We start from the raw sequence: 18,991 nt of genomic DNA, 5'->3' as shown, positions 1-18,991 counted from the left end.
GTATTTTATTTACACCCCCGCGCGTAAACGCCATCTCTCGTTAGTGGAACCGGGCATTAAAGTCTCCACGAGAAGAGGGTGGAAAAGGATGGAGGGTCCTTGACGAGACCGGGAAAGGGATGCGATAGCGTCCTGGGAACTGGACCTTCCTTACCCACCCACGCATTCGTATGTACAAGGACGAGGAGGATTCTCTGCTCTGGCCGACATTCGCGGTCCTCCGTCGTAAACGATCAGGACGAGGTGAAATCGAGATCGATGGAGGATTCCCACGAGGACGTAGGATCCGCGAACGTCGACCCGGCGTGCTAAAAGTGCCGCAGAGCGAACGCCTCGAGGCTGAAGGAATCGTCCTGGGGGTCCTCTTCGGGGGGGCCGTAGGACAGCCTGACGGTGCCCAACTCGAAGCCCGGGTGTTTGGTACGAATGTGCGTGTAAACGGTATTCGTCTGTCTGCCACGCATCTCGCAGTAAGGACACTGGAACCGAGGCGGACAGCCGCACTCGTATCTAAAGTGCCTCAGCATGTGGCGTTGGTGTTGGTAGCTCTTCTGGCACCTGGGGCACCGAAATCTGTTCCTCCAGTTCCTTGGGTGGATCCCTTCCGGGGACGCTTTCGAGCCTGGAATCAAAGGAGGGAAGAAGAAGCGATGAAACGGTGTCTCCGAGGAAGGGGTCGAAAAAGATCGGAGTTCCTCTCGCGGAAACGCCTCGAAAGAATAAAAGAGGAAGGTGCGGTCGCGGAAATGAAAGGCCGCGAGGGCTTTTCTAGCGGTTTTTATTTCCGGCTCTTTATTTCTTCCTTAGGTGGTTACAGCCGCCTCTGGGTCTCTTGGCTTGGTTCCGATTTTCTCAGGATTCTTTCGGGACCTTTTCCGGGGCAGTCGCCCCCTCGAGCTGGACTTCGAGTTCTGGGAAACGAGGGAACTCGAAGACTCTAGGTCAAGGGGGAACAATGTTGGCGATGGTGTCAACCCTTCCGGGCGAAAAACTGCCGGTTGGTCGCCACGTCCACGAGGTACACGCGCGTTCCTCGGTGCTTCGCTCTAATGTGTCGGTACACGTTCGAGACCTCCTTTGAACGCATCTCGCAGTACGGACACTTGAACCTCGGGCCCTGGCCGCATCCGTACCTCGCGTGCCTCTTCAGGTTGGCCTCTCTGGTAAAACCACTCGGGCAGTTCGGACAGTAAAACGCTTTCGATTTCCTGCTGTACGTGGCCACTGAAACAGAGAATCGAAGCAGTCCTGTAGAGCACGGATCCGAGGAGCCCGTCTCTATCTAAGGGACATCGGGGAAGAGAAATACAAGAACTACGTAAAAACGAGCACGAGACCTTTGAACTCTCGAGGACACGGAGTCGCTGCAGAGAGTCACCGCAAAGAATCGTTGCAAAGAGTTGCTGCAAAAAATCATTGCAGAGAGTCGCAAAAAATCATTGCAAAGAGTCGCTGCAGAGAGTCACCACAAAAAGTCGTTGCAAAGAGTCCCTGCAAAGAATCATTACAGAGAGTCGCTGCAAAGAATCATTACAGAGAGTTGCTGTAAAGAGTCGCTGCAGAGAGTCACCACAAAAAATCGTTGCAAAGAGTCGCTGCAAAAAATTACTGCAGAGAGACGCTGCAAAGAATTATTACAGAGAGTTACCGCAAAGAATCTCTGCAAAGACTCATTGCAGAGATTCGCCGCAAAGAGTCGCTGCAAAGAGTTGCACGAAATCATCGCTACCCTAAATGGAAGGATCTTTGGGTACAGGGCGATTCGTCTCACGGTAATCGATCTTTCTTATATTTTATTAAAAAGTACCGTTTATCGAAAGTTATATAATCGAAGCGAGGTTCCAACGGCGAGAGGTGCAACGTCGTTTCCGGGGAGCGAGATTTCGTCGAGACGAGTCCCATCGGCGGTGTCTGAAACACGTTCTTTAGGTCATCTCTACGTTTCCGACTTACCGTCCTCGAATTCGAGGTCGACCTCGAGGGAAAGACCGACGCGTCGGTCCAGAGAGTGGCAACTCACCTGTCGAGGTAGGTCGGGCGAATCATCGCTGCACCTTGCAGTCGTCCAGGATGTTTTTAGCCAGGACGCCGTGGATGTCTATGGCGAAGACCTTCAGGTCTCTGTGCTTCCTCCTGACGTGAAGATACACGTCGGAGGTCTTCTTGCTTCGGCGTTCGCAGTACGGGCACTGGAACCGCGGTTCCTGGCCGCACTCGTACTTCAGGTGCCTCGTCAGGCTCGGTTTCTGTCCGAACGCGCTGGGGCACCTGGGGCAGGGGTACTTCTTGGCAGGACCTCTCCAGGACGTCCTGAAATTTCCTAACTTCGGGTCCGGGTGCGCCGCGTAATCGAGAGTAGCAGGGCCTGCAAGGAAAAGAAACGGGAGAGCGAGAGTGCGTGGAAGTAGATCGGCCCGGGGGATCGCTATCTCCCTCTGTACTTTTCATCTCTTTATCTAGCTGGCTTACGATTAGCGCTCCGTAGCTACCGGTATTAGTAGTGCGTTAATGCGAAGCCCACGAAGAGTCCCACGGTAGTTGCAAGGTGCCCATATACGTCCATCGCATGCACCGCCGAGGAACGTCCGCATCTTATGGAAACCCGACTCTTCGACGAGTTTTCCTCTACGCCAAAGTCGGCCATCGAAGGATAATCGATGCGATAATGGACGCGAACGGAAGCAAAATTCAACGACTTCGTGTCCTTGATCGATCGAGATTTATTGACGGATCGGACTCCTCCTGGTCCCTGCTTCCTCGCGCCCCGCAAATCGGTCCTCCACCGTGGTCGAGGAAAATGACAAATAACGCTACAAAAGAGCTCGACTGGGTCGCGGACCCAGCTTCCATCTATTCAGAGAGATCGTTTACAAGGTGTAACGTTAGATACGAAGTGGTCGCAGGGGGTAGTTTCGATTAAAATCGATAAATCTACGAGAAAGACCTGCCGCAATTTTTTCCACACATAGGTCTTCTCGCTACACCTCGAAAAAAAAAAAAGAATCATTGAACCAAAGAAATATTTTGTTAGTTCAAAGAATAATTATTTAACTCGAATAAACCCAAATAAACGGTCACAATTCCGAATAAACGTTTCATTTAATTTATTCGAGGCAAATCATTATTCTTTGAATTACCAAAATTCGGTACAATTCGAAGAAATTTTTCTCTGATTCCATGAATTTTTTTTTTTTTATGCTCAAGGTGCGGTCGGCGCTTTTCGGAAAAATTCGACCGCTGGAGAAATCTACGGAAAAGACCCGCCGGAATTTTTCCGCACGTCGAAGGTCTTCTCTTCGCGGAGCGCGCGGTAAGGACACTTGAATCCTCGTCCTGGCTCGTATCCTGGACGCCTCCTCGGCCAGAGTTTCGATGGAGGACTCGAGGACAGGACGAGCAAGGAAGCTCCTGGTCCGGAACCTCCAAGGAGCCGAGAGGAGGCGCCGAGTTCCGAATTCGCGGAATTCGCAGTCCAGGGCGGAAGGAAGAGGACGCGGGGAGAGAGGGTGGCATCCACGAGAGCTTTCCCAGGGTGGGTGGGAGTCCGGGTCGAGGTCGATCGACTATTTACAGGGCCTCGGGTCGGACGAGGAGTCCCCGGCCAGGGTGGAGGCCTCCTTCCAGATGTCGGTGGACAAGCCGATGGCGTCCTGGCTCTGGAAGATGTCGACGACGTAGACGGCGCAGTCCCGGTGCTTCACCTTGACGTGCTTACGAACGTCGGTCTTGACCTTGCACATGTACTCGCAGTAAGGGCACTTGAACCTGGGCTCGCGACCGCAGCTGTACCTCAGGTGGCTGGTCAGGTTGCGCTTCCACTTGAAGGTGCTAGGGCAGTTGACATTGGGGCAGGCGTACTTCTTGGGGTTGCGCCGGAAAGGGAACGCGTCCTTGTCGGCCGGAAATCCGCGGGGTCCAAAAGCGAAGCCACGTCGATAGAGAAACGGCTGCAGGACGGAATCCAGGTCTGAAAAAGAGACGGGCGAGGGCGGTCAGTGATCCTCCCGAGAGAGTCCCCCCGGCCACGTGGGGGAGGAGGCGCGAGGTCGCGACTTAGCGTATATTCGTATGTACAGGAACGGCGACGACCCTCCTCGGGCGGCCCGGACGGGAGCCCGGGTCGCTCGCGCCGAGTCGGGTCGTCCACCCGAGGTCGGCGGGGACGGGTCCTCGGAGACCTCTCCCCAGGAACGGGAGGGGCAGGGTCGCGAGTCGAGTCGAGTGCGAGTGGTACCCTTTATTGGCAGAGCTACACCGATCTAGGCGCTCTTCCACGCGTCCTGAGCGAACAGGTCCACGACGTGGACCTGGCTGGAGCCGTGCATCCGGACGATGTGTTTGCGAATGTCGCCCTTGACCTTGCACCTGTAGGCGCAGTAGGGGCACTGGAAGCGCGGCTGCTGGCCGCAGGCGTTGCGCAGGTGCCAGGTGAGGCTGCCCTTCCACCAAAAGGACCGGCCGCAGTTGAGGTTCGGGCAAAAGTACTTGACCCTGCGTCGCGAGTCGGCGGCGCGGCGTCCCCGCGCGCGCCTTGGGCCGGTCGTCGACGCCGGCGTCGCCGAAGCCCAGGGAGGTCGCTCTGGAACAAGGCAACCGGGAGGCGCACGTTAGAGGCGAGCGAGTCCCAGGGAGCCCGGGTGCCGATCGGGCGAGCACCCGGGTCGCGCCCTCGAGTCGGAATCGAGGATCCGCGTCGCGTCCTGCGTCGCGTCCTGCGTCGCGTCCCGCGGCGCCGCTCCGGGCCACGGCTTGACCTCGAGGACGTAGACGCTCCAGCCCTTGTGCCTCCTGGAGATGTGCTTCCTCACGTCGTTCTTCACCTTGCACCGGTACTCGCAGTAGGGACACTTGAACCTGGGCTGCTTGCCGCACTCGTACTTCAGGTGCCGGCTGAGGTTGCCCTTCCAATCGAAGGCGCGGCCGCAGTCGGCGTTGGGACAGGCGAACGCGGGCCCGCCCGGGAGTCGCCTCCCGGAGCGCCTCCACCGCGGCTCCCTGCCGCCCTGGGGGACCCTCCGGCCGCGGAACCCTGAAAGGACCAAAGATTCGCACGGTCAGTGGCGTCGCCTTTCTCGAGGGCCGAGGGTCTGGACCTTCCTCGGGCCGGAAGGCCCTGCAGACTCAAGGGGAACCCTACGCGGTCCTCCTCGCCCTATACGAGGTCGTTCCTCTTGCACCTGTACTCGCGGGAGAACCGAAACCACGGCTCCCCTGCCTTTCTTCGGGGTGGTCCCCTCCTTGACCCCGCGCCGACGCCACCCTGGCGCCTCCATCTGCGAACAGAAAGGGGTTCCCGTCCGGTTAGAAGAGGCTTCGCCCGCTGCCCTCGGAGGACGACCTGCTAGGGCCTCTTGACGCGGCGCTCGAAGACGTCCATCGCGTAGACGTCCCTCGCCTTGTGGCTGGTCCTTATGTGTCGATAGACGTCGGAGGCTCGCTTGCACCTGTGCCCGCAGTGGGGGCACTCGAAGTGCGGCATCTGGCCGCACTCGTACCGCAGGTGTCTGCTCAGGCTCTTCTTCAATTCGAAATGTCGCCCGCAGCCCAGACACTGGTGCACCGCCTGGAGCCGAAACCCTGGCTCCCCGAACCCGGTCACCTCGCCACCTGAAAACACGTCGGAGACGGTGGTCAGTTCTCGTCGACCCTCCTCTTTCTCGCTCTCTCGACCGGGACGGGCGTCGACCTCCGGGAGGTCGGGGTAAAGCGCGGCGGGGCTGACGGAAGGAGTCTCGTCGGAGAGATCGGACTTTATTTCCTCGCGCTTTCGACGGGCCGCGCTACAGGTTCTTCAAAACATTGTAGTGCGCGTCGATCGCGCAGATGCTCTCCTCCTTGTGTCTCCGGCGGATGTGCTTGCGAATGTCCGAGGGCTTTTTGCTCCTGTAGGAACAGTAAGGGCACTGGTACCGGGGTTCCCGTCCACCCGCGAGGCCGCTCCTGACGAAGGTGGCCTCGAAGTCCGGACAGCACAGGCGACGCGCCTCGAGTTCTGGAACCGAAAGAAGAAGAGGAGTACTTTCGAGCTTCCGTCCCGTGCTCGAGGTCGAGAGAGAAGAGAGAGGTCTACCCCGGGGAGGATCGGTGCCGGAGGGGGTGCGGGACCAGGAGGAGGACGACATCCTTGCTCTTCGGGGTGGAGGGCCCGAATCTTCCGAATTAAGCTTAAACTCCTGGGGATGGGGTCGCGGAGGGTTCACGACACGAATTCAGGCCGCGACTCTGGGGTCTTTATTTCGTGGGCTCTCTTCAGGGCTGGGCGGAACGCACGTCCAGGACGTAGACTCGTCCTTCCGGGTGCATCCTGCGCACGTGGGTCTTGACGTTGCAGGCGTGCTTCGTGCGGTAGTCGCAGTACGGGCAGCGGAACCTCGGCTGCTGGCCGCACTGAAACTTCAAGTGTTTGTACAGGTTGTTCTTTCGGGTGAAGGCGCTCCCGCACCTGGGGCACCGGAAGTTCTTCGGGATCCTATCGACGCCCCCACCGACGGACTCGACTCCCCAGCCGTGAACCGGTCGCGCACCTGAAAGCAAAAAGCGCCGGTGGGTGACTCTCCGGCCCTCCAGGAACTTCGGCTGGGGAGGGATTGCCTCGAATCGACCACCGGAAATCCACTGTCACTTATTTATTCTCTATCTCTCTCTTTCTCTCGATCTCCCTCGACATCTCTCTTATTCTAGCCGAAAGCTCCATCGGCTACCTATCCTAAACCTACTCGGGGACGGGCAGAAAAGCTCGGTCGCGATCTAGCCGAGGAAGACGTCGATTTTTATATTTCTTTATATATGTATATATATACACCCTCCCCCCTCAATTTACGCGGTTTTTATTTCCAATATTTTTTCTTTCGTACCGACAGACGTGACGGGATTTTCAGTCGCGTGAAACGAATCCACGTGGAACGGATATTCCGCGTAAATTAAGGGATGGGGTATATATGTATATGTTACCGTGAATTACCGAAATTGGAGAATGTCGACTTTCACCGGTGAATGTCAACAGATACCAAATACGTCGGTGAAAGATCGAATATTTCATTACATTGTTGTACATTCGGACCCTCTCCAGTGTGTGTCGACAATCACACACCGGTGAATGTCGACATTTACCGGTGTAAGTCAGAAATAAGGGTATTTAGCAAATATTTCGGACATACACGAAGCGACTATGTGAATTCACCGGTGAAAGTCGACATTCTCCAGATTTCGGTGTCTCACTGTAACATATATATTATACTCTGGTACCAAATTTGAATTTAGCTTCTCGAGGTGGGTAATTTTTTCTGAAGAAAAGCGACCGAGTCCGTGCGCATCCCCGACGTACGCCTGGTACTGCGGTACCGGAACTCGGAGTTCGCCATCCGATCGCTTCCGAGGCCTTGAGAGGTGCGACTCGATCGCGACTAGACGACCTCCAAATAACGCTAGAAAATGGCGGAACTCGACGTCGAGTCGCCCGCAAGAGATTACGCTCCGAGTAAGTACAAACGAGTTAGAAACGCACGAGAGTCGAGCCCGAGGTTTGAGGTACATTAATCGAGGAGGATAATTTAAAGGAAGAGACCACGGTGTACATTTCGCGGCCAGGTAAATGCGAGATCGAGGGGACAGTCCTGGAGCTTCGAGAATTAGGAGTAGGAGAACCAGGGGACTTCCGTCTTGCAGACGTCGACGGCGTAGACGACGCGTCCTGGGTGTATCCTGCGCACGTGAGCGCGCACGTTGGAAGGATGCCTCGTTCTGTAGACGCAGTAGGGACAATTGAACCTGGGAGACTGTCCGCACTCGAACTTGAGGTGGTATTGCAGATTGTGCTTGCGGCTGAAGACGCTGTTGCAGTTCGAGCAGGGAAACTTGACGGGGTTCTCGGTACCCGGGTTTCTGCGGGGAGCGGCGGTCCAGGAATTCCCCGCCGGCAGGACGAACTTGACATCTGCAAAAGCAAGGTCGGCCTTGTCATTCGAGGTCGATCATGGGCGAGAAGGAACGGGACGAGGAGGTCGCGCGAGAGGGACGCGAAACGCCATTGTCGAGAAGAAATCGAGGGTATCGAGTTCCTCCGAGGATAGGAACTCGAATCGGGTCGAGCTCGGGTCGAGACGAGACCTGGGGGACGCTACTCCGGCGGCTTGCAGACGTCGATGGCGTAGACGGCGTTCCCGGGGTGCTTCCTGCGGACGTGGGCCCTGACGTTGGACACGTGCTTGGTCCTGAAATGGCAGTAGGGGCAGTTGAACCTGGGCAGCTGTCCACACTCGAACTTGGAGTGGAAATAGAGGTTGTTCTTGTGGCTGAACACGCTAGGGCACCCTGGACAGGGGAACTTGCCGTCCCTGGGACGACGACTTCCCCCTCGAGGTCGCCGATGACGGACCGACTCGCCGGTCTCGAGGCGACCCGGCGTTTCTGGAACAGATCGAGAAGAGGTCCATCAGTCGAGGCATCGTCGAGGCACGATGACGAGGACGGCGTAGACGATTCCGTACCCTAGGAGGTCGTACCTCCGAGTACGTGCTCGAGTTCGCGCGCGCGCTCGAGGTAGTACCTACGTGTCGTCGAGTCCTGTCCGAAGGACGGATCCGGGGGACCCCCCGGGGGGCTCAATCCACCCTGTCGAGGCGACCGACCAGATCCAGGGTGTACAGCCTCTCATTGGGGTGTTTCCTGCGCACGTGCACCCTGGCGTTGGACACGTGTCTGGCCCTGTACTCGCAGTAGGGACACTTGAACCTCGGCACCTTGCCGCACTCGTATCTCAGGTGATAGTTCAGGTACTTGGGCCTCCCGAAGGAGCTGGCGCACCTGGGGCAAGGATGCTTGGTGCCCAGAAAGGGGTCCTGGACGGCGTACCGGAAGGGCTCCTCGAGGCACTGCCAGTCTGCAAGAGAGAAATCACACGTTTTTCCTTCCGTTCCCCGGAGACGCTTCCTTAATCGTAGGACCGACGCTCCTGGGGATAGCTCCTGTCGGAGGGGACGGTGCCGAGTCGGAGAAACTCCTCCTTTCGCAGATGGACTTTATTTCTCTCGAAAGATACACCTCGAAGAGTCGCCTAACTAGACGACGAGGCCGGGAGCCACGCGATAGATGTCCTGCACGTAGACGGCGCTACCCTCGTGCTTTCTGCGAATGTGCTTCTGCACGTTCGACGTCTTCTTCGAGAGGAGGCCGCAATAAGGGCACTTGAACCTGGGAGGCTGGCCGCACTCGTACCTCAGGTGCGTCAGCAGGCTCCTCTTCTGGCCGAAGACGCTCGAGCAGTTCCCGCAGGGGTAGCGGGTGCAGTTCGTCGGGGAGAACTCGAATCGTCGCCCTGAGACCAGACTCGCCCTTAACCCCGAGCCCCTTGGGTCGAGACCTGCAAAGGAAAACACCGTCAGCACGCGCCAACCCTTCCTCTTCCGTCGCCTACTCTTCCGAGGGACTCGAAACCGACGCCGGTCGCAGGAAAAGGGTCCAACGCGTCTCTAAATCCAGGAAGTCGGAAGGTGCATCTCGAGAAACCATCGTCTGTACTTCGAACTCGGTTCACCAGGACCTCAGGCTCTAGGAGTGCTTTATTTCGTCAGGTTTCGAAACTAATACAGGATCTGGAAGTGGCTACGCAAAATCGAGAAACGGCTCCTCTATCGGTACTGCATCCTGGAGAGCTGCTTGTGCAGGTCTATGATCTGCAGCCTCTGGTCCTTGTGCATCCTGCGGACGTGCACGTACATATTGGAGGAGAACTTGGCCTTCTTGGTGCAGTATGGACACTGATAGCGGGGCTCCTTGCCGCACTGGAACTGACAATGAGTCTTCATGTCGGCCAGCCGGGTGTACCCGCTGTTGCACTTGGGACAGTGGAACTTCTTCCGGATGCAGGGAACGTCCGGGACGACGCCGACTCTCCTGGTCTCGGGCCAGACGGCGGAGGGCGGCGTCGACTCGTAGAAGAAGGTTCCGTTCTTCGGCCCCGTCCTCAGGGTAGGACCGCCGGATCCGGGATAGCTACCCTCCCCCAGCTCCGGGACGTACGGGTGCATCGGGGCCAGGGCTAGAGGGTCTGAAAAATATACCAGAATTTTCCTTGCGTCATTTTCGGGACCCTGGACCGCGCCTGGTAGCGCTCGGCGACGACTTTCATGCTCTCGAGACTAGCGCGAATTCCGGGACTCGTTAGGTGGACCGGACCCTGGATCCCCCGAAATAGGTCCTGGAAGATACCGAAAGGGTATCCGGAAGGTATCACGAGGATATCCAGGGGAAACCTATCGAAATGGTGCTCTAACCTCGAAATACGCACGTACGTACGTACGTGCTGCAACTGAATTTCGCAATTTCCGACCTCCTCTGCCTCCCTGCCTCCGTCGAGCATCGCAAAGATCGGAAGGAACTCGCCCCTGCGAATTAAGGTGATGCGAAAGTGAGGTCGAAAAGCTCTCGTTTAAGAAACTTTACTCCGAACTGGGTGTACCGAATCGATTCAAAATTTACAACGTAAATATAGAGGGTATAAGGAAGGGCCTGACGCCCATGAAATTTCGATTTTCTTTTACATTTGTTTAGACATCTTTTAAATTTTGTATAAAAAATGAAATTTCAGGGGCGTCAGGATCTCTCTGATAGCCTCCATATTCACGGTGTAAAGTTAGAAACGATTCGATACACCCAGTTCGGAGAAGTTTCATGATTACCCCTCACATGCCACTTTCACATCACCTTAAGGGGCGTCGAAGAGGTTTTGTTTATAAAACTTTTCTCCCAACTCGGTTTACCGAATAGTTTGAAACTTTACAACGTGAATAGGAAAACTATAAGGAAGGCCCTAAAACTCATGAAATTTCAATTCTTTTCTAATTTGTTTACAGGTATTTTAAAAATAGTTTATAAAAAATGAAATTTTGCGAGTTTCAGGACCTACCTTAGGGTCTCCATATTCACGTTTTAAAGTATGAAACGATTTGAGACACCCAGTTCGTTGAAAAGTTTTATGAACGATTGAGCTTTCAGATGCCACTTTCACATCCCCTTAACGATACACGGATCGGTGATAACAACCAGGTTCAAGGAATAAATTTTAACCAGAGAAATTGAGAGGGAAATCGATAGTCCCGGTTTTTTTCCAAATTCTCGGATTCGTGGTTTTTGCGCTTTTTATTTCCATCAGCATTGCCGCGCCTGCTTGAAGAGGTCGATGATATAAATCTTCTGGTCCCTGTGGACCCCTCGCACGTGGGCGTACATGTTCGAGGACACCTTCGCCCTTCTGCGACAATACGGACACTCGAATCGCGGAGCTTGTCCGCACTGAAGCTTATAATGCTTCTGCATGTCCCTAAGGTTCTTGTAGGTCCGACTACACCTCGGACAAACGAATCTGCGCCTTATCTCCGAAAGGTCCTGCAGGCTCCCGAGAGTCCCGGACCCCTTGCCCTCCTCGGGAAGAACGACGAACTCCTCCGCGAGCGAAGCACTCCTCTGTTGGAAGTAGAAGAGATCTGGAAAAGAAAGGGAACCGAACCGATCAGCCAGGCGATCGAGAATCCTCCCTAACAATGAAAGACCGCCATCGAAATTTAGAAAAGCTCGAAAGCTCCCGACTTTCCGTCCACGAAACGGGATTTCCTCCTTCTATCAAAAATTAATATACGCTCCGTCACACGTGTAGACTTTATTTACACAGTTCGTACAGTCTCCGAACTTTCAAAGGAACGAAAGGAGACGAGAGTTGGCTTCGAATTAAAATACAATATCCCCAAAATGGCGGCGCGACCTAGGGCTGTCGAATTAACGAAACTACTTCGAGGGGATGAACGAACGAGTCAAAGTACACTAGGATTCTTGAAGAAGTTCATTCGATGATGCGATGAAGGAATCGATCGACGTCGAGTGTTTGTTCTTTTATTTTTCTTATTTATTTTTTTTTTTGCGATTTTAATGTTATGGGGTGCAACGGGCGTGGGAGGGTCGCGATTACAGCATCGATTTTCGCCGATCTCCCGGGTCTAGGAAATCGGGAAAATGGCTGACGTTCCCGCAGGCGCCGTTTCTGACGTCGACGTAAAAGGCCTGCAGTCCGGGGTGCTTGTCTCGCACGTGCTTATAAATATGAGAGGTTTGCTTCCCCCTTCGGGGACAATAAGGGCAGACGAAGTATGGCGGCTGTCCACACTCGTTCTTCATGTGCCTCTTCAGGTTCCACATAAGGGTGTAACTCTGGCCGCACTGAGGGCAATAGAAGCGTTTTCCGGTGTCGGTGGTCGTTCTTCTCCGATCGCTCGGAGTGAAATCGCGGGAACGCCGGTTCGTCGAACCTGAAACTAAAATGGCGAAGGGGTTGCGTCAGTCAACGTGCACTTCTTCGGAGGTGGGAAGAACGAGGTGCGACTCGAGTTCCCTTAAGGCCCTGCGGAGTCGGCCATTTTGAATCGGAACGTCAGAAGCAGAAAAATCCCAGGAAAATCGCATAAAATGCCAGGTTCGGTTCCATTTTTCACTTCCCTCCAGGCCAATGTTGTGCTAACTCCAAAGCCACGATCCAAAATGGCCGACTCGTCTCTCCTGGGACCAAATACAAATTCGGGACAACGGAACAAGAGACGCCACGAAAGAGGACGAAATCGCCGCACCCAGAATTCGATGCGTCGTCGAATCTTAAGTATCCTTAATTTATCAGCTTCCAGGTCTGCCGATGAAATCTCACATTCGATGATCGCCTCGGCCACTTCTTTGGTCAAGAACCGCCATTGAGAATAACCACCGTCCAATCTACCCCCAATGGAGACGCAGCGAGCTTCGAGGTCCGTAATGAAAAATCTTTCTCTTTTATTCATAGGATGAATAGGATTTACAAAGTACAAAAGAACGACGATTTAGGATATAACGATTCGTAGAAATCTTGAAGACGAGTTCTCGCGGACACCTCCCTCATCTCGTTCGTCGCGGGGTTCAACTTGCTACGGTTAATCCGATACATTGCACAGGTGGTACCTATTTACTGTACGTGATATCGCAACGAGATCTAAGTACGAGACGCAAGGTAAAAAGTGGGTTTTTATTGACAGGGCAAAGATGGTTCACCGGGTGAGTACAGATGTTCACTGGGGAGAAATCCAGGCCCTGAGACCGGGACCTTTTCCTCAAGGAGGAAGGGATTTCTCTTTTGCCAATTTTTCGTCCTAGGGAATCTTTTCCCCTCGCGATTAGCTACTCCGAAATGTCGCGACGCTGAAGGCCAGGTCCGGGTGGTGCTTCTTAAAGTGCAGTTTCATATCTTGCAGCCGCTTGTAGACGAGGCCGCAGTAGACGCATTGTCGCACCTTGCCGCAATTGTGCCTCTCGTGGTACGTCAAGGACGAGCGAGTGCCAAAACTCGCGTCGCAGCTGGTACAAGCGAACGTCGACTTAGTGTCCTTGAACTTGCGAGTGCACCGATTGGTGCAGAACTTTTTGTGCAACGAGGCCTCGTAGTAACTGTGCAGAGGTTCGCCGCAAGCCTCGCACTGTTTCCGCTGCTCGGTCGCTTTGCAGAGGGCGAATTGCTGGCCCTCCATACCTGGAAGAACGCAAAATTTCGTGAGAGACGTCCAAGGGACTGCCCTGGCACCCAAACCTCACGTCACAAACGACTATTTTATCCTTGCGGGTCATTACGCTTTACCTCGATCATCCTGGAGATAAATTCCGCCTTCAACATCCTTCGGACTCTGGGGAAAAATTAATCGGGATCCTGGTGAATCCTGAACCTTACTTTTCATATGAACGTGACATTCGGTCCTATCGTTATCGTTAGTCTTGAACTCGAATCGTCTAATCGGAATCTTCTCAGGGGGATGAGCAAAAATGATAACGAATGAAGATCGAGGAGGTCCTGGGAGGAGGACCGGTGAAACGTACAAAAAATCCCGAGGATAGGGCGATAGAATGCAGTTTTATTCAATTGAGGTAACGGAAGTAGCCAATACAAATCCATGTACAAGAAAGAAATCTAGGAACGCACTTTTATGATATAAATCCAGAACCTAGCTGTTTAAAAATCCGAACTTCGAGGTTCTCTTTTATATTCGTTGAAACGACTTTGAAAGTCCTTAAACTGCGGGGTTCGTAATTTTAATTGGTTAAAATGAAAAACAGATTCAGGTAGTGAACCCTTTCGCTGATTTGTAACCTTTGTGATCCGAAATGAACCCACGGTATAGGCTCTTTAACATTCTGCATTAATCGCAGTTGAGCAAAAATAGTTTAACTAATCTAGGATTAAACGTTCTTTTTATCATACAAAAAATATCAAACTGGTTCACTCGAAGATTCTAAGTATGTACGAGTCTCCCTTATCTCATTATAAAATATAAAATAATCAAACTGAGCCGTTCGAATATCCTAAGCGTACAATGATTTCGTTTAACACTTTGACTGCCACGCGTATTTTATTTAACTGCTACGTCACCAGAATATGGATAGCACGGCAGTCAACGTGTTAACTAAACCTTGTTCTTTGCCGATTTCCGAGTTTTCCTTACAACGCGAAATAATAATGGAAACGGTTGGAACAACTTATAAAATAAACCACCGATCTTCTATGTCAGTGAAAGAAATGCAAACGTCGAACGTGACTTGAACTCACAAAAATGATTAAAAAAAGAGTTCCGCGCGAAACTTAGTCGGTACAATCGTTAACCTTTTATGGACAGTGGATGGAAATGAAAATTTTCGGCCGACAAAAGGTTACGATACAATCTAATTCCCTTACTCGCTCTCACTCTCATCTTCACTTTTAATCTCGTATTCACTTTCGCTCTCCCTCTCGTTTTCCTTCCCTTCCCATCTGCCCTGCCATTTTTTATCCAGGGTAGTAGAAAGGTAGTACGGATGTTTATGCTTGCACGTTCTCTTATGTCGTTCGAAGTTGGACTCGGTGCCTCGCAATTGTTTGCCACAAAAAGGACAGGTATGATTGACGTGACAGATCATATGCGCAACGTGGTAGTTGAGGGACTTAGGTTGCTTGAAACGGGCACCGCAGTCGTGGCATCGATAGCAACTGTCTCCGATTTTGAAGGAACTGGACTCCGGATTTTTCCAACAGCTCCGCTTAGTGTGTTTAGTGAGATCCACGAGGCGTCCGAAATCAAGTTTGCAATACGGACACCTTAGCTTGCGCCATTGTACGGGCTTGGACTTGATCCACGGATCCGAATCACCTGCAAGCTCGTCCCTTGGTTCTGGTTTCTGATCTGTGAACGATCGAAAATGGTTAGACGTTCCGATGAAAATGAATTCCTGGTGAGCGTGATTCAAAGAGGAGAAAGTGTCAAAGGACGCGTTAGATTACGGACCACGAATAAGCAAGCCTGCCTTTTTGAAAAGAGGGTGCCAGTTTCGGAATTTTTGATATTTTCTTCTGTCAACGGTAAACCTAAATCGACGTCGATAGAACGGACCGACGTATCCGAATTGACAGCGATTTTTCAAAAAGGCAAACATCCAGGCATAAAGACGTCATTTTAGAAGTCAAGGAGGATTAAAAACGTGACGTATCACCTACAACGTAAGCACAAACGTAAACCTAACTACACAAATGATGCCTCGGAAATAAGCTCCGATAGTAAGCGTATTTACAAAGCCGTACTAGGACGTACGGCTTTCTATACAAGGGTTAATAATAATAATAATAAACGTAGAACGACTCGTAAAAATGAAAGTACCACAGATGAGGAATTCTGTCGCCGCGAGGGATAACTCTCAATGGCTGTTTTATTTTGTAAAAAAAATCCCCTCAGTCATTTTCGAGCTTCTCGATGACTTAATATTACATACTGTAAAAATACACTCCATGTTAAAATCGCGTACACGACGTACGGTCTCTCGACTTCGAGTACCCCCCAGGGGGCAGATCGCGCGACTTTTTTCTATCTCCCATCGTCCAGGTTCCTCCGCAAGTTCCCCGCGGTCGATGCGAAGGAAAGAGTAGAGGAAATCGAAGAAAAAATGAAGAAGACTCCATCGGGGAGAAAAGTCGCGTCGATCGCTCCTCAGTCTTCCTCAACGATGAGGAAGAGGTCCTCGCCCTTGTGTCGCCGCCTGATGTGCGTATAAATATTCGGAGGGTGTTTGCTCTTCAGGCCGCAATAGGGGCACTGAAACTTGGGTTCCCTGCCGCAGGCGATGCGCAGGTGCGTGTTCAGGGTGCGTTTGTTCTTGTACCCCTGGGAGCACTTCGGGCAGACGTAGTTCCTGGCCTCGATCCTGTTGCGGTTCTGGCGGTCCTCGATGGAGAAGTCCGGGTCCATGAAGCATCCTCGGGAGAGATGACGCTTGAGATGGCCCTGAGAGGAGTAGGGGCAGTTGCAGAAGTTGCACCGAAACTGCTCCGTGGTCCCGTCCTTGGGGGAGGCTGCAACACAAAGCGAGCGTCGATGAAGACACCGCGAGAGGGTCGGATCGGACTCGAAGAGAGAATTCTTCCTCGGCTCTAGCTACCAAACTCGAGGAACCTACTTCCGCTCCCCTAGGAGGCCGAGCGGCGCTCCTTCGGGACGCTGCCGAGGATGCACGAGAGAGAGACCACCGTGAAGAGACAGCGAGAAGAGACAGAGGGGGGTCGGAAAGGCTACCGAGAAGAGAACGCGCGAGGAGGAGCCGAGCTCCTCTTCGGGGTCGAGCGTTCACCGAAGATATCATCCAGGTCGTTCCTGGCCGTCCCGAGGCACCTCTTCGGTTCCATGGTACGTTCCGTTGTCGATATCAACCGTCGATGCTCGCTCGCTAAAGTATACGGATGAACCCCTAGAGGGGTTCGATCGAGGTTGGTCCAGGAGAAGACGGTCAGGTCGCAAAATCCGTGGGGGCCATCGGGCACTTGGCCAGGTCCAGCGCGTAGATCTCTTGACCAGGGTGCATCTTCCGCACGTGGATGTACATGTTGGAGCGCTGCTTGCACCTGTGGCTGCAGTAGGGGCACTGGAACCTGGGAGGCTGGCCGCACTCGTAATCCAAGTGCCGACGAAGATGGCCCTTCTGGGAGTAGGACCTGCCGCATTGGGAGCACCGGTGCTCCTTGTTCCCCCGTCGTCGAGAGTCCCTGGACGCCGCCTGGAAGCTCGCCTCGGCCGGCCAGAACCCTGGAAACATTTCAAGAGAACCCATGGTCAAGGAAGGACAATGGCGATCCCGAGCCGCTTTGCATCCCCGAGAACCCTCGGGATACCTTCCAGAGTCCTGCCCAGCCTCGAGGGGACTCCGCTCTCACTTTACCATCTTCGAGAAAAATGTTTACCGACCACAGGACGGGGGTTCATCTTTAGCGACTTTTATTTCTAAGCTTCCGCGTCTCTTACAGGAAAGGTGGCCCCTCAAGTCCCGGGCTCCAGGTCCACGGCGAAGATCTTCAGGCCGACGTGCCTGTGCTTTACGTGGGAATACATGTTCGAGCGCTGCTTCGTCCGGTACCAACAGTACGGGCACTGGAACCGAGGATTCTTGTTGCACTCGTACTTGAAGTGACGCCACAGGGCGTTTCTCTGCTTGTAGGTCTTGCCGCAAGTCTGGCAGACGTGGCCGTTCATCGCAGGCACTCGAGACGACCTGGCGCCTCGCGGACGCGTCCCGGAAGCTGCAACGAGAGCCAAAGGAAAACGCTTTCAGACTTTCTGCTCCTCGTCCCTCACCTCGGGATCCTTCCCATGCAACGAACCAAACCCATGACGGTTCTCGGATGCGAGCAAAAGTCAAGAACGTTCGTTCTTTAAATAACGATTCGAGGACTGCGTATCCCCCGCCTAAAGTTACACCCTGAAGAGCCTCCACCCAACTACTGCATCCTCCAGGATTTCCTTTACCCTCTTTATTTCCCCGTCGTTAGGTCCATACACGAGTACAGATTTACAATCTTGCGCGACTCACGAAAATAACGGCGCAGGCTCTCGTGTAAAGTACTTCTAAAAATAAATATTAATATATATGTATATGGGTTTATATATATATTATCTGTGAACGTTGGTCGGGAGTTTACGATTTTTGGCGGGACTTCCGGCGAGGATCGCTCGGGGGAGAATTCGTTGGCCGGTCGGAGGATCGACCGGGATGGAAAATCTGGATCGGGGTGGATCAAATCATCGAAACCACGTTCGGGTATGTGTGTATCCTCGCCACGTGCTCCGCCAAGGTGTCCGGCCTGGAGTAGACTCTTCCGCAGTGGGGGCAGACGCACTTCAGCTTCGTCGGGCCGCATCCGTACCTCGTGTGCCTGCTCAACGACGACAAGTTCTTGTACCGCCTGCCGCACTCGAGACATTGGTGATCGCCGTTCCCGCTCGAGTAAAAGGTCTCTGCAAAGAGATAGAAAGGGAGCAGCGTCAGTGCGACGGAACCAATGGACCAGGAGGAAGAGATCCTTCGTGATCCTGGGGGAAGGAAATCTCCTGGCGGGACCAAAGCCGACCGGCCGCGGACGAGTCTCGAAAATTAACAAAAATCGAATCAAGAACCGGCCACGACTCGATAGCCGATCGGAAAATTAATCGATATCGATCCAAATGAATGCCCTTCGAAAACGGTCTCTGTCCTCTCAACGACCTGCACTTGACTAGAATCGTGATTTCCGACGATGGATAATGCAAAATGTGAATAACCGGGTTGAAAAAACAAAAAGGAGACTTTTAATTCCGAAGAAATCCATCATCAAGGATGCACCGAAGGAGGGCGGAGGATAATGATACGCCGTGAAACGGCCGTTTAGTACTTTTTCTATATTTTTCTCGGTTTTTTTATTTCAACTTCATAGAAAATTTACAAAATCGGCTACACAATGTGCGCTTGCGCTCCGTCTCTTGCGTTGAACGATTGAACCCCGTTTGGTAAAAAGATGCGTCGTGAAAGTTCCACCCGCTTCTGTAATCCGTTTACATAAATATATGCATGTACATTGTATAACGTATATATCATAGCCCCAGTTATTTAGAATATTACAGGAAGGTCCGCGCTTTGTCTGGAAAATCGGCTTAAAGATTAG

General features: G+C 53.1%; 1 protein-coding gene across 50 annotated transcripts in view; it reads right to left on the bottom strand.

The window, feature by feature from the left end:
• LOC105694366 (longitudinals lacking protein) overlaps positions 1-18,991 on the bottom strand; it is a 130,289-nt gene that overhangs the window by 85,342 nt on the left and 25,956 nt on the right. The window contains exons 7-8 of one of the 50 annotated variants that reach the window (XM_012414938.2): positions 2,021-2,365; positions 1,835-1,911 (exon numbers count right to left, since the gene is read on the bottom strand). The exons of 38 other annotated variants lie outside the window; for them this stretch is intronic. In XM_012414938.2, coding sequence (XP_012270361.1) covers positions 2,043-2,365 — 323 coding nt within the window. In that variant the 3' untranslated portion in view covers positions 1,835-1,911; positions 2,021-2,042. Of the gene's footprint in view, positions 1-293; positions 623-795; positions 1,225-1,834; positions 1,912-2,020; positions 2,366-3,248; positions 3,968-5,765; positions 5,993-7,211; positions 7,934-9,611; positions 10,046-11,125; positions 11,481-11,638; positions 12,303-13,891; positions 15,216-15,773; positions 16,376-17,792; positions 18,309-18,991 lie in introns of those variants that run through there. 11 more of the 50 variants (XM_012414940.2, XM_012414954.2, XM_012414929.2 and 8 more) reach the window with 11 other exon arrangements.

This window comes from Orussus abietinus, unplaced genomic scaffold (assembly GCF_000612105.2).
Source record: "Orussus abietinus isolate OABI.00-Male unplaced genomic scaffold, Oabi_2.0 scaffold203, whole genome shotgun sequence".
NCBI lineage: Eukaryota > Metazoa > Arthropoda > Insecta > Hymenoptera > Orussidae > Orussus > Orussus abietinus.
Note: the sequence above shows the minus strand (reverse complement) of the source record. Positions and strands in the feature narration are given on the sequence as shown.